Raw genomic sequence first — 15,970 nt, forward strand, 5'->3', positions numbered from 1 at the left:
ACCTCTGGTGATCTACCCGCCTTGGCCTCCCAAAATGCTGGGATTACAGGCATGAGCCATGGCACCTGGCCTACAATATGACATTTCTTATAGATTTGCATATATATAGCCAAAGGAACAGCTCCATGTTTTCTGAACGGCCTAGAGAACATCTCTCAGGTGCCTCTCCTCTTTCTCTTTGTGTTCATCATTTTGGTGAATTACTGGAAGATGGCAGTTCCAACTGAAAAGGCCATTTTAAACATTTTTAAGTGTACAATTCTGTGGCACTAAGTACATTCATATTGTTGTGTTATCATTACCCCCATCCATTTCCAGAATGTCTTCATGTTCCCAGACAGTAACTCCCCATTCCTCTCTCCTACCAGTTCCTGGCCATCACCACCATTCTACTTTTTGTCTTAATGAATTTGACTACTCTCGGTAGCTGATCCTTACATCTTAACTTATTCTTTCTGAACCGTATCTAGTTTATTTCTTAAAAACAAAAAACTGGAGGTGATCTTTACACTGATGTATTAGAACTTTACCATCCTTCCTTATTTAGTGTAGCCTTTAAAATAAGCTTCCGGTACTTTTCAGTGTGGATGCTGGGAAAGTTCTGGAGATGGATAGTGGTGATGTTTACACAACAGTCTGAAAATATTTAATGCCACTAAACTATATACCCAAAGTGGTTAGAATGGTAAATTTTATGTATATTTTACCACAGATTTTTTAAAAAGCTTCTGGTGCTTCTCAAATTTCCTCTTATAGCAAATTATAGAGAAAGGCTTGGAGATTCTTACGTTAGTAGAAACCCTCATAACGTTTCTAGTAAGCTTGGGTTTGCTAATTTAAAGTTTATAAACTTGTTGTCTTAAGTTTTTTTTTCTGTGCATATGCTTATCCAAAATCATTGTTTCTGTTTCATAGCATAGCAAATGTATCTAATTTACAAAAGAATTTCAGTAGATTTATCACAAAACATGCATTGATGAAGAGACTATAAATGTGTTACCCTATCTGCAGTCTCTTACTGTGTACTTCTAATCATCCTGGTTCTCTTAAGTCAGATAAAAATCAGAAGTAACACATGTGAACTGCCTTCTTTAGGGTTATTCTTTTGGCAAATGATCCTTGACCTTTAAGATTTTTTTTTAAATGTATATGCTTAATTGTGCTTCAGTATAGGGGATGCATTTATGATTGTCTTTTTGTGATATTTTTATTTCTAGTTAAATGCACCATGTATCATTTTCATTGATGAAATTGATGCTATTACCCCCAAAAGAGAAGTGGCTTCAAAAGATATGGAACGAAGAATTGTAGCCCAACTCCTAACCTGCATGGATGGTTAGTTTAAAATAATAAATTCATTTTAAGAGAATAAATTTTTTAAAATAGTGTAATTAATACATGAAGATATAAAATAATATTCATATAGTAAATATCAAATAGTGTAAAAAAAAGTCATACTGGGCACAGTGGCTCATGCCTGTAATCCTAACACTTTGGGAGGCTAAGGTAGGAGGATTGCTTGAGCCTAGTAGTTTGAGGCCAGCCTGGGCAACATAGCGAGATGCTACCTCTAAAAATAAATAAAAAGAAATAGCACTTGTTTTGTGTATACAAGAAAATTTGAAGTATATATTTTATGTTCCTTGCATTACCAGATTGTAGGTTGCTTCTTCTTCTGATTGATGGACTGATTGATTGATTGATGAGATAGAGTGTTGCTCTGTCACCCAGGCTGGAATGCAGTGGCACAATCACAGCTCACCGCAGCCTTGACCTCCTGGGCTCAAGTGGTCCTCCCATTTAAGCCTCCCAAATAGCTGTGACCACAGGTGTGCACCACCATGCCTGGCTTTTTTTTTTTTTTTTTTTTTTTTTTTTTTGAGACAGAGTCTCTGTTGCCTAGGCTTGAGTGCAGTGGCACGATCTCAACTCGCTGCAACCTCTGCCTCCTGGGTTCAACCTGTTCACCTCCTCAGCCTCCTGAGTAGCTGGGATTACAGGTGCGTGCCACCACACCTGGCTGATTTTTGAGACGGGGTGTTTCTATGTTGGCCAGGCTGGTCTCGAACTCCTGACCTCAGGTGATCTACTGGCCTCAGCCTCCTGAAGTGCTGGGATTACAGGTGTGAGCCACTGTGCCTGGGTGTTTTTTTTTTTTTTTAAAGACGGTCTCACTATGTTGCCCAGGCTGATCTCGAACTCCTGGGCTCAGTCTTTCTGCTTCAGCCTCCTGAAGTGCTGGGATTCTGTTTTATTTTTATCTAAAATTTTCTTGCCATGTCTTTGAGGCCTGCATTCTGAGAAAATGCTTTCATGGCTTCCTGCTAGCTAAAGAACACACTGTGGCTGGGCGCAGTGGCTCATGCCTGTAATCTTAGCACTTTGGGAGGCCGAGGTAGGTGGATCAGGAGGTCAGGAGATTGAGACCATCCTGGTTAACACGGTGAAACTCTGTCTCTACTAAAAAATAAAAAAATTAGCCGGGCGTGGTGGCGGGCGCCTGTAGTCCCAGGTACTCGGGAGGCTGAGGCAGGAGAATGGCGTGAACCTGGGAGGCAGAGCTTGCCATGAGCTGAGATGGTGCCACTGCACTTCAGCCTGGGTGACAGAGCGAGACTCCGTCTCAAAAAAAAAAAAAGAACACACTGTATAAACTCCTCATGATTTAATTAGCATCTTACTACCTTCTTGTTACCTGTGAGGGAAAATAACCTCAGACTCCCTGCTGTTCAATCCTGATTCAGCTGAGAGAAGTAATACTTAGGAAGGATAAGATTTAAGTCCTCAGTTTTGTCCATTCCTAGAAATACATTCCTAGATTAAGCCAGAACAGCTGAAGACTATTTTGTATTCCCCTGCTCGAATTAATTTTATCAGTCTATTCTGAGACACAGACTTTGGCATCCTCCCCAGCTTCCCTGTTGTCCTGCTCACCTTGCCTGGATGTGCCATGCATGCTTGACCCTCTGTGCTTTCACTAATACTCTTTCTTCTACATAGAATTCCATTAGCCTATATATCTGCTTGTTAAAATTGTATTTACCCTTCAAGCCTTTTCTGAAATGTTACCACCTCCATGAACCCTCCCTTATTCCTCAGTTGGAATTCATGATGTCTTTTCTCTTATTACCATGGTGCTTTGTTTATATCTGTTATTATACTTCACAAAATTTGTCTGATGCCATTTTTTTATTTACACACTCAATGTTTCTCAATAGATTGTGAACTGCTGAGGACAGAGTTTGTATTTTATTTATCCTCCTCACACCTTTTACATATTTGACATTTAATAAATGTTGGTTTTATATGTATGTTGCTATCAAAATCTGTAATACTTTATCTTTAACCATGAAATGATTCTGTAACCATTATTGCCCTCAATGTCAAGTGCTTTGTTCACTACTCTTTCTGTGTCTCTTACTAGATCTGAATAATGTGGCTGCTACAGCCCGGGTCCTAGTTATTGGAGCTACTAATCGACCAGACTCGTTAGACCCTGCTTTGAGACGTGCGGGAAGGTTCGACCGAGAAATATGCCTAGGTATCCCAGATGAAGCATCCAGGGAAAGGTATATTCTTATAGAATGAAGTTTGTATGCCACTAAGTCATCTTAACTGAATGGTTTGAAAGTAAGAGGTGAGAAATACCAAGTAGCCTTTTCTTTCTCTCTCTTTCTTTTTGTACCAATTAAATTGATTTGGAAAAGGAGAAGCCCACATTAAGAAAATCATTTATGCCTGGGTGCAGTGGCTCATGCCTGTAATCCCAACACTTTGGGAGGCCGAGGCAGGAGGATCACTTGAGACCAGGAGTTTGAGCCTGGGCAACATAGTGTGACCCTGTCTCTACAAAAAATAAAATCAGCTGTGCACACACCTGTAGTCCTAGCTACTCAGGAGGCTGAAGCACAGGAGGATTGCTTGAGCCCAGGAGTTCAAGGCTGCAGTAAGTTATGATTGTGTCACTGTGCTCCAACCTGGGTGACAGAGGGAGGCCCCACCTCTGTAAAAAAAGAGGAAGAAAACAATTTACTCATCAGTAGGATAATTGTTTCAGGTTGTTTTTTCAGAAGTAGTAATGGACTTATGTATCCATACTCATTTGTCTGGTCTTATTAACAATGGCTTGCATTCTTCAGTTGGCTGACCAGGTTAGTGGCAATGTCTGGAGCTATGGCATACAGCAGCCATCTGGTCCACTTATAGGTTAAATCTCAGTACCATACTTTAACCTATTGCACTAACCTGTCTGAGACCACAGGTCCTGTTACCAGTAATGAAATGGCAGCCAGACAGTTGAAAGCTGTTTGCTGCAGTACCAGCCTTTCCTGGTAATTGAGCAAATGAGTAATGTCCATAGAGCAAATAAATATCCACCAATAACCAGAAATATAACTTCATAAGCGAGACTATCTCAGGAAGCACTGTTGAGGTGGTAGAGTGGAAATCTAGTTAAGAAATGTTCTGGGCCAGGCGCGGTGGCTCACGCCTGTAATCCTAGCACTTTGGGAGGCCGAGGCGGGCAGATCACGAGGTCAGGAGATTGAGACCATCTTGGCTAACATGGTGAAACCCCGTTACTACTAAAAATACAAAAAATTAGCCAGGCGTGGTGGCGGGCTCCTGTAGTTCCAGCTACTTGAGAGGCTGAGGCAGGAGAATGGCGTGAACCCGGGAGGCGGAGCTTGCAGTGAGCTGAGATGGTGCCACTGCACTCCAGCCTGGGCGACAGAGCAAGACTCTGTCTCAAAAAAAAAAAAATTGTTCTGAAATATTAGGTCGGGTGTGGTGGCTCACACCTGTAATCCTAGCACTTTGGGAGGCCGAGGCGGGTGGATCACTTGAGGTTAGGAGTTCAAGACCAGCCTAGCCAACATGGTGAAACCCCATCTCTACTAAAAATACACAAAAAAATTAGCCGGGCATGATGGTGCACGCCTGTAATCCCAGCTACTTAGGAAACTGAGGCAGGGGAATCGCTTGAACCTGGGAAGTGGAGGTTGTAGTGAGCCGATGTCATGCCACTGTACTCCATCCAGCCTGGGTGACACAGCAAAACCCTGTCTCAAAAAAAAAAAGGTATTTAATGAGGAAGGGGTACACTGAAGATCCTGGTGAGGTCCAGGAACAGTGTGGGAGTAATTGCACATATGAGCTCAGACATGTGAAACTGGGCAGAGTGCCGCATGTGAGATTGTGATCTCAGATAGGGGCTAGATCCAGGTGATGACGAGGTCCAGGGTATGAGTAAGTGTAAGTAAGGAGGAGAAAGGCCAGACCTAGGCGGGACTGGGTTGCAGAGGCAATGAATAGATGCCCAAACTTTGAGCCAGTGAAGGAAAATTATTCCACCTCTGCCTCCTGTTATCCTTGGTCCTTGTCCAGTGTTTTTAACATTTCCAAGCTTTAGTTTATTTACCTATAATGCAGTAATAATAATAGTAATAACTTTATCTGTAAAGTGATCATAATACTACAAAGGCTTCCTGTGAGTATTGAATTAACATAACCTAGCACAATATCTGAGATAGAGAATTTTTTAAATAAGGTAGCTATTGATAGCTGTCTCTTTTATTATTACTATTTTTTATAGAGAGAAAAGGTCTCACTATGTTGCCCAGGCTCATCTTGAACTCCTGCCCTCAAGTGATCCTCCGGATATCATCCTGTACTTCAATAGCATCAAATTATGGAAAAGTTTCAGCGTACATAAAAGGAAACCTGTATAAATTGTTCCAGTTTCTATTGGTGTAAAACAGACCACACCAAAATTTAGTGTCTTACAGCAATACTCATTTTATTGTGTCTCACAGTTTCTGTGGATCAAGAATTTAGAAAGGCCTCAGCTAGATGGTTCTGCCTTGCGGTCTCACGTGGCTGCAGTAGCTGGAGCTAGAACAGTGGTAGCTTTCCCTTCTTTTGGAGTTTCTACAGTATGATGACCAAAAATACCCACTTTTTTTAGGGATAGAGTACAACTATGAAAAGGGCGATATTATTTTCTGTTAGCCATTTTCACAACATCCAAAATGTTCTTAGTACAGATAGTCCCCAACTGACAATGCTTTGGCTTATAGTTTTTCAACTTTACAAAGGGTTTATCATGATGTTTTTGACTTAAGATGGGTTTATCAGGAATGTAAACTCATGGTAAGTCGAAGAGTGTTTTGTATTCTTGTGCATAGTAGCAAATTGGATCTGTATCTTTTGGAAATAGTTCTTTAGTGGAAAGTTTTCTTGATTCCCATTATTCAGAGTATCCCAGTGAAATTTTAAAAAATTTGTCAGTAATGTTTATCTGCTTCTATTCTGCTCACTTATATGATCCCAAATGATTTTTCTATAATTTATTCTTTATTAGCTTGACATTTGAAAATATTAGTCTTCTTTACAAAGTTATTAATTTTAAAATATATTTCCTTGTCCAAGTTAGTTTATAATATCAAAATATGTAAATAAGAATTAACATTCATTGGCGCATGCCTATAATCCCAGCTACTTGGGAGGCTGAGGCAAGAGAATCGCTTGAACCTGGGAGGCGGAGGTTGCGGTGAGCCGAGATCGTGCCATTGCACTCCAGCCAGGGCAACAAGAGCAAAACTCCGTCTCGGAAAAAAAAAGAATTAACATTCATTGGGCACTAACTGTAGATCAGCCATTGTTTTATGTGCTTTGCATGTATTCATTTGTAGCAACAGCCCTCTGAATAAGTGCTACTATAATATAGATTGAATAAATGAACAAACTGAAGCACAAAGATTAAGTAACTGGCCCAGATAACAAAGGTTAACAGAGCTGGGATTCAGACTCTTGCAGTTTGGCTTCAGACCTTTCATCCTGAATATCTTTTTTTTAAATTATTCGAGATGGAGTCTTGCTCTGTCGTCCAGGCTGAAGTGCAGTGACACAATCTTGGCTCACTGCAACCTCTGCCTCCCGGTTCAAGCAATTCTCCTTCCTCAGGCTCCCGTGTAGCTAGGATTACAGGTACCCGCCCCCATGCCCAGCTAATTTTTTTTTTTTTTTTTTTTTTTTGAGACAGAGTCTCGCTCTGTTGCCCAGGCTGGAGTGCAATGGCCTGATCTCAGCTCACTGCAAGCTCCGCCTCCCAGGTTCATGCCATTCTCCTTCCTCAGCCTCCCGAGTAGCTGGGACTACAGGTGCCCGCCACCACGCCCAGCTAATTTTTTGTATTTTTAGTAGAGACGGGGTTTCACCGTGTTAGCCAGGATGGTCTTGATCTCCTGACCTCGTGATCCGCCTGCCTCGGCCTCCCAAAGTGCTGGGATTACAAGGTATGAGCCACTGTGCCCGGCCATGCCCAGCTAATTTTTGTATGTTTAGTAGAGACAGGATTTTGCCATGTTGGCCAGGCTAATCTCAAACTCTTGACCTCAGGTGATTTGCCTGCCTCAGCCTCCCAGAGTGCTGGGATTGCAGGTGTGAGCCACCGCACTTGGCCTCATCTTGAATATCTTTACTGCTTTTAAGTTTTTATTCAGTAGGTCTTATCAGAAATTGTTCAAGATATTCCTTTAATAACAATTATCTAGAAGTCCAGATGTTTATAGATACCATGTTGCCAGTTGGGTTGAACAAAATTTTCCACACATGTAGTACAGGGGATGAACAATAGGTAAAGATAAAGTTGGAGTTGTAACTGTCCTAATATGAAATGGGAAGTATATGGCAAGATAATTTTCAATGATGAAGATAATTAATGGTTTGTGTGTATGTGGGGGCTTTTATTTCTGGTAGATATCCATGTAATCTACTCTAAAAGTACCCCCATAAGTTATTTATCTTATTTCCCCTGTAATGTTGTAAATTCTTAAAGGCAAAATATTTTTTAAAAATTCTATGTATTCGTCACAGCACTTAGCACGGTTCCTAACAAAGCAGATATTTACCATAATCCTTTCTGGAATAAGATGGAACATGTAATAATGACAGCGTTTGTTGAGTGACTGAACTATTTGATCTTATATAGTATCCGTTTTGATACCTTTGGCAGACGTGAAGGACTTCAAATAAATATAGTTGGTGACTTGTTTTTACTATTAGATCAGGAATCAGAAATTTTTTCCCCTGTCTTTTCTACAGAATACTTCAAACATTGTGCAGAAAACTGAGGCTTCCTCAAGCTTTTGATTTCTGTCACTTAGCACACCTAACTCCAGGCTTTGTTGGTGCTGATCTCATGGCACTATGCCGAGAGGCAGCAATGTGTGCAGTCAATAGAGTCTTAATGAAGCTACAGGAACAGCAGAAGAAAAATCCTGAAATGGAAGATTTGCCATCTAAAGGAGTCCAGGAGGAAAGGCTGGGAACTGAGCCCACTTCTGAAACACAGGTGCTTTCTCTAAAGGCACCTTAAATTGTCCTTTTAATGTTCTTTGTGTTATCTTACATTGAAGCAACGGTCAATACAATTGAGGTTCATTACTTTCTGTTTTATTGGCATTTAATCTATAGAATACTTATCATTTATACCCACGATGTTTATCATTTCAAAAATATGAGTTGTTTTATGTTTAGTTTATTCTGAATAAATTCATTTTACAATAATGATTACGAAATTCTGGAATGGGATTGGCAGACTGGCCTACCCACCCACCATGTGTTTTTGTAAATTAAAGTTATATTGGAACACAGCAATGTTCATTTGTATACATGTTGTCTGTTTCTGCTTTCGTTCTTCACGGCAGAATTCACACAGGAGTCTGCAGCAGAGACCGTGGCCCACAAAGCCTACGGTGTTTACAGTCTAAACCTTTACAGAAAAAGGTTGTCAACCCCTATTTCAGCATTGGCATTTAATTATATCTCCTGGTTAACTTTTGGTTAGGTAGATTACAGTGGTCTGTTGACACAGCTATATCCATGTCGGTAGCTGCAAACAGCTCTGGAGGACAGTCATGTGAATAATAGGGGACAGTTATCAGTCCAAGATCGGTATTAAATTTTTTAGTTTTATGAGTCATGAAAATTCAATATATATATCATTTCATATAGCATTTTATAGCTTGCACAGATGGCTTCTGTATGTTATATAATTTGATCCCTGTAACCTTATATAAATGTCATTTTCCCCATTTTATAATCAAAGGCACTAAGCTTAAGTGGTTGTGATTTCCTCAAGCCCATACAGCCTCTACTTTATAGAGCAGGGGCTTCAATCCAGATCTTTTGTTCTCAGATAATTTGTTTTTTTCTTAGACATTTGAAACTGCAATTAATTCTGTAAAAAATAACAAACTCATTCCTTTTATAATATTGCATATAAATTAATATTTTATAAATTGAATTAATTGGTTACCTGTTTTTTAGACTTATCCTTTCATCTTCTCCACAAAGCAAGAAATCTGCCTTTTAAGTTTAAGATTTGATAGTAATAGGAAAATTGCCTTCCCTCTACTTAGTTGATAAACCATCGAGGAACCATATTAATGAATTATACTACCTCCAGCATAAGTGTTTTAATTTCATCAGGATTCAACTGTTGCTTGAATATTTATAAATGAAACATGGGAAATATTATGGTTGCTGAAATGAATATTTGCCAACGCTTATATTTGCTATACCTAGCCCTAGTATATAGAAGTTCATTCTTATATGTTTAATTATAATTATAATTGGTATATCTTTACTTGACCAGAGCATCTGATCCTTTAGAATAAAATGAACTTGTCTCATGTCAGAGAGAAAATTATTAAAATACATAGACGTTCAGGATAGCTTACGGAAATATTACAGTAATAATTTTTACAAGTAGAAAATGTAACTTTTCAATAGCTGTTGTGGTGTTTCTTTATTTTTTTCCCCTCAATTGTTCCCTTCAAGGATGAATTACAAAGGCTGCTGGGGTTGCTAAGAGACCAAGATCCCCTCTCAGAGGAGCAGATGCAAGGACTGTGCATTGAACTGAATGATTTCATTGTTGCTCTATCCTCAGTCCAACCCTCTGCCAAAAGGGAAGGCTTTGTCACTGTCCCTAATGTGACATGGGCAGATATTGGTGCCCTGGAAGACATTAGAGAGGAGCTCACCATGGCGATATTGGTAGGTACACCAGCTGCCAAATATTATTGGCATGTCATGGATTAAAGACCAGAGATAAAGCTCCATGCATGTGTACTAGGTTCTGTGGCTAAACTGACTTCACTATAATCAGTGTGTCTAACTTGACTTGAATGTAGCACTTCTTTCAAGTGCTAAGCCCCCAACAGTGGTTTTTCTTTTGTTTGAGATCCGATTTGTTTATTTTTTTAAATTGATGTATCATAGTTGTAAATATTTTTGGGATACATGTGATATTTTGATACATATATTAAATGTGTATTGATGAAGTCAGGGTAATTGGGATATTCATCACCTCTAATGTTTATGTTTTCTTTGTGTTGGGAACATTATACTTTTTTTCTTCTAGCTGTTTTGAAATATACTTTTTTCTTCTAGCTGTTTTGAAATATAATTTCCCTACCGTGCTATCAAATACCAGAACTTATTACTCCTATCTAACTATTTTTTTTACCTGTTAACCAACTTCTCTTCATTATACTCATCTCCACCTTCCCTTCCCAGCCTCTGGTAACCATCAATTTGCTCTCTGTCTCCATGAGATCCACTTTATTAGCTCCCACTATGATTGAGAATGTGCAATATTTGCCTTTCTGTGCCTAGTTTATTTCACTAACATAATGACCTCTATCTAGTTCCATCCATGTTGCTGCAAATGACAGGATTTCATTCATTTTTGTGGCTGAATAATATTCCATTGAGACCTATTTTATGCTGATCCTTTTGGTTGTGCTTCATTTCTGTAGCAGTGAGTTTAAACCACAAAAAACTATAGGTTTCAGTTAAGACCAAATTGTTTGACAAAGACTTTCTGAACTTGATCTTATGGATCAAGGCAATTTTAATGCACATAAAACTTTGGATTAATTTTTATTTACTTTACTTTTCTACTCATCATTCCATGGTTCATTAATGGAAATATGATCGATTTAGAGGTATGTACTACTGAAAGAGAAAATACACTGGGATTATAGTCAACAGGTATCTCTGGCTTTTAACTATGCAAAAGTTACTGCTGCATCTGATTTCTTAGAGGAGACCATTGTCTAAACATTTTATAACCTAGAAATTTAAATGGTTTTCTAAAACATATTTGTTGAAATATTATATCATTATGTCTAAAATGTTCTTAGACATTATGTTCAAGTATAAATTCCTCAATTGCAGGGACTTTTCTCTTTATCACCACAGAGCATGAACAGGTAAACCAGGTACTGTTCGTATCTTCAGGCCTCACAGTCATGTTGAAAATAAGCCTGAGAAGCTGGGCGCAGTGGCTCGTGCCTGTAATCCCAGCACTTTGGGAGGCTGAGGCAGGTGGATCACCTGAGGTCAGGAGTTCAAGACCAGCCTGGCCAACATGGTGAAACCCCGACTCTACTAAAAATACAAAAATTAGCCAGACGTGGTGGCATGTGCCTGTAGTCCCAGCTACTCACGAGGCTAAGGTGGGAGGATTGCTTGAACCCAGGAGGCAGAAGTTGCGGTGAGGCTACTCACGAGGCTAAGGTGGGAGGATTGCTTGAACCCAGGAGGCAGAAGTTAGCGGTGAGCCAAGATAGTGCCACTGCACTCTAGCTGGGTGACAGAGGGAGACTCAAAAAAAAAAAAAAAACCATAAAATATGTATCTGGAAATAATTTGAACCTGCAGTAGAAAATGGACATGTAATGGATCGCCGTTGGTATCATTCTTTCCAGGCACCAGTACGCAACCCAGACCAGTTCAAAGCTCTTGGATTGGTGACTCCAGCTGGGGTCCTCCTTGCTGGTCCTCCTGGCTGTGGGAAGACTCTGCTGGCGAAGGTATCATATAAGTTCAATTGCATGTAATTTATTTCTTAGTATCAGATAGGATAATATGAATTTAACTTTAAATATTACAGTGAGGTAAGTCTTATGCATAATTTTTATCAGAAGTTTATTTTAGCAAAACTGACAACTTTCTTCATTAAAGTTTCCTACTTTTTTAAATTACAAAGGCACATGATTGAAAAATGTTTATATCAACCATAATCCTATCAATTTTAACATGCAATTATTATATTTTCTGTGTATTATATTTTAGCTTTTTAGTGAGTATTATTCCATAGTTTTAGTTTTTACTTGACTTAGTTTCCTGCTTTGGTATTGTTATTATTTATAACTTAAATATTTTCCTCTATATTTCTTGTAATTATTTTCTAAAATTGTTTTTTCATAATAGAAAATAAAAATAAGCAAAAAGGAAAAGCATTGTGTGTAATTCTCTCACTGCCACCTACTACTATTATTTCATTTCATTGTCAATCCTTCAGATATTTTTCTATGCATACATATCAAAGTAATATCTAACTTTTACGTTTTTACATGCATGTTTACAAATATAAGCTTTTTTTTAAAATTTTTTTATTTTTGAGACAGAGTCTCATTCTGTCACCCAGGCTGGAGTACAGTGGCATGATCTTGGCTCACTGCAACTTCCGCCTCCCGAGTTCAATCAATTCTCTTGCCTCAGCCTCCCGAGTAGCTGGGGTTACAGGCATACGCCACCACGCCCGGCTAATTTTTGTATTTTTAGTAGAGATGGGGTTTCACCATGTTGGTTAGGCTAGTCTCGAACTCCTGACCTCATGATCTGCCCGTCTCGGCCTCCCAAAGTGCTGGGATTACAGGCGTGAGCCACCACGCCCAGCCACAAATATAAGCTTTTTTAAACATGTTTTTCTCACTTAGCTATATTTCCTGAACATCTTCACGTCAGTATATATTGATACACATCAATATTTTTAATGCCTGCATAATATTTTACCATAAAGATAGATGTTCTATAATTTATGGAAATGATCCCATATTGAAACAACACTACCTTAAATGGCCTTGCACTTATATTTTTGTACCTTGACTAATAATTATATTAGAATGCATTTCTAAATAATTTTCCAGTCAAAGGAATGTATGTTTTTAAGGCTTTTGAGCCATATTATTAAAGTGCCTTCCTAAAGGTTTTCACCAGTTTTTACCTTTTTATCAATAGGGTATGAGAATCAATTTTCCCACACCTTAAACTAGTGATGGCCATGAACGTTGCTCTTAATAGTGGACAATTTAATAGGTAAAAATGCTGTCTTACAGTTTAATTTGCATTTTAAAAATTACTAGTGTTTTTTTGGCCAGGCATGGTAGCTCATGCCTGTAACCCCAGCACTTTGGGAGGCCGAGGCGGGTGGATCACTTGAGGCCATGATTTCAAGACCAGCTTGGGCAACATGGTAAAACCCTGTCTCTACTAAAGTAAATTACAAAAATTAGCCAGATGCAGTGGTGCATGCCTGTAATCCCAGCTACTCGGGAGGCTGAGGCACAAGAATCACTTGACCCAAAGAGGCAGAGGCTGCAGTAAGCCAAGATCACGCCACTGCATGCCAGCTTAGGCAACAGAGTAAGACTCTGTCTCAAAAAAAAAAAAAACTAGTTTTTTTTATTTAAGTATGTTTATTGGCTATATTTCTTTGTGAATTGTCTATTCATATCCTTTCCTATTTTTCTAATGGCATACATGTGATTTTCTTTCTTATTTATATCACTTCCTATATTAAGATTTGTTATTTATAAATGTTGATTAGTTTATCTTGACTGTAACCATGTTTGACACCTTGAGCTTTTTTGGTTTGATTTTTATGTGGGCAAATTTCTGTCTTTTTGTGCTTTTTTTCCCCATTGGAATTATGCTTATTAGAACTGTCTTCCCTATGTGTAAAGTATGTTATCCATCATTTTTAGTGTCTGTATAATATTACATCCATAACTAACCCTTATCAACTTTTAAAAATATTTTGAATTGTAAGAAATTGAAATAATAACATTTTTAATAAGTACAACAGCAACCAAATTATAGCTCCTCAGTAAATATCAAATATCCATAGTGCTGTGTGTAAAACTTACTTTTATTTATACTAATTTTCCTTGCTTAATGCTTTCAGTACTCTTAAAAGGCATTGCTTTCAGAGAGCTGGGTATGGAGGTAGAAGAGAACAACACAGTCATTGATCTACAATTTTTTCACAATAGTTTTGGAAAAATATAGCCAGAAAGAAGGTTCTGCATGCTGGTGTGTGAATTCTCCAGGTCAATGCAGTTCCCTTTCATGTGTGTCCTATAGTGTTTATTATTTAATTAGTTACATCTGCCTTTGAGTAGTCGTGTTCACAGCAGAGAGGAGGTAGCTTGGATAACTTGAAAAGCATATATAGTACTAAAACATCATAGATCTACATTTCTCCTCTTCTTCTCCCCACTACTGAACTGCCAACAATTGAGGACCACTCTGTTTAGTCAGATTTCTTTCTTTCTTTCTTTCTTTCTTTCTTTTTTTTTTGAGATGGAGTCTTGCTCTGTCACCCAGGCTGGAGTGCAGTGGCACAACCTTGGCTCACTGCAAGCTCCGCCTCCTGGGTTCACGCCATTCTCCTGCCTCAGCCTCCTGAGTAGCTGGGACTACAGGTGCCTGCCACCATGCCCAGCTAATTTTTTGTATTTTTAGTAGAGACGGGGTTTCGCCGCATTAGCCAGGATGGTCTCGATCTCCTGACCTCGTGATCCACCCGTGTCAGCCTCCCAAAGTGCTGGGATTACAGGCATGAGCCACCGTGCCCGGCCTTAGTCAGATTTCTTACATCTGACCTTTGGGAGCAGGGACTCTTACCTAGGACTCCATGAATGGACTTCACAGCTTCACTGAATCTATGAGCCCAGGCAATGTATTGTGTATATGTATTGTTTCTGGGGAAGAGTGTTCACAACACCTTTCATCAGGTTCTCCAAGGGGTGCAAGACTATGTGCCCAAGAATCCAGAAATAGGAAATGTCCTTGAATGGCAGAGGCAAAGTGTGGCCTAGGATAAACTCATGGAACAAATTATAGGTCAGAACCTAGAAACCTAGAGATACATATAAAATTAGGTATTTGGCTGATCTTGATTGTTTTGTTTACTCAGGATAACAAAATAATACAATTTTTCTTGGCACCTGCACATACTAAGTATGTAACTAGCATAAAGTCAGGGCATGCAGTTACTGGAGTTGGAGAGGTTTGGAAGAATAAGAATTGGGAGTCCAGTTTTGGAAGTGGTAGATTTGAAATGCTTGTGCAATCCAAGTGGTGTTGCTGAGGAGTAAGTGGAACATAGATGGGGAGCTCAGATACCAGGTTCTAAGAATAGGAAAGAACTCTCTTCCATGATCATTTTGAAGTTCTGATTGATTTTATTCAGGTTTCACCTCTGCATTCAGATTGTAATTCTTAGACTCTTCTACACATACAACTATGAGTTTCTCAACACTGACTCCTCGTAAAGACTGATAACTGATGTTAAATTTTCATTTGTCAATCAATGAATGCTTTCATCCCATGAGGTATTTCTTGAATACAGAGACTAGCATTTCACTGGAATTCCAAACTAGGGCTATAAATGTATTTATATTTACATAAGCATGTTTATGTAAACAAATGTTCACATAAATATTTTGTGTCATTTCCATTTGATTTATAGCCTTAGTAATTCTTAGAAAGTCGTAGGTTTCAGCCTGGGCAATGTGGCAAAACCCTGCCTCTACCAAAAAAATACAAAAATTAGCTGAGTGTGGTGGCATACTCCTGTAATCCCAGCTCCTCGGAAGGCTGAGGTGAGAGGATTGCCTGAACCTGGGAAGTCAAGACTGCAGTGAGCGGTGATCTCATCACTGCACTGCAGCCTGGGCGACAGTAAGATTCTGTCTCAAAAAAAAAAAAAAAAAAATTAAAGTGAAATTTTTTTTAAAAAGTTGTACGTTAACATGTTAACGTTTATTTCCTTTGATTTTCCCTTTATCCATTCCCCTTTTCCCATTTGTCTTTTTTCCTTTTTTTTTTT

General features: G+C 38.9%; 1 protein-coding gene across 1 annotated transcript in view; it reads left to right on the forward strand.

Annotated features, from left to right (window-relative positions):
- Positions 1-15,970, forward strand: part of NVL (nuclear VCP like) — a 102,694-nt gene that overhangs the window by 32,506 nt on the left and 54,218 nt on the right. The window contains 5 exon segments of the mRNA XM_063597397.1: positions 1,218-1,335; positions 3,425-3,569; positions 8,104-8,353; positions 9,844-10,062; positions 11,781-11,885. Of these exon segments, the coding sequence (XP_063453467.1) occupies positions 1,218-1,335; positions 3,425-3,569; positions 8,104-8,353; positions 9,844-10,062; positions 11,781-11,885 (837 nt within the window).

This window comes from Pan paniscus, chromosome 1 (genome assembly GCF_029289425.2).
Source record: "Pan paniscus chromosome 1, NHGRI_mPanPan1-v2.0_pri, whole genome shotgun sequence".
Taxonomy (NCBI): domain Eukaryota; kingdom Metazoa; phylum Chordata; class Mammalia; order Primates; family Hominidae; genus Pan; species Pan paniscus.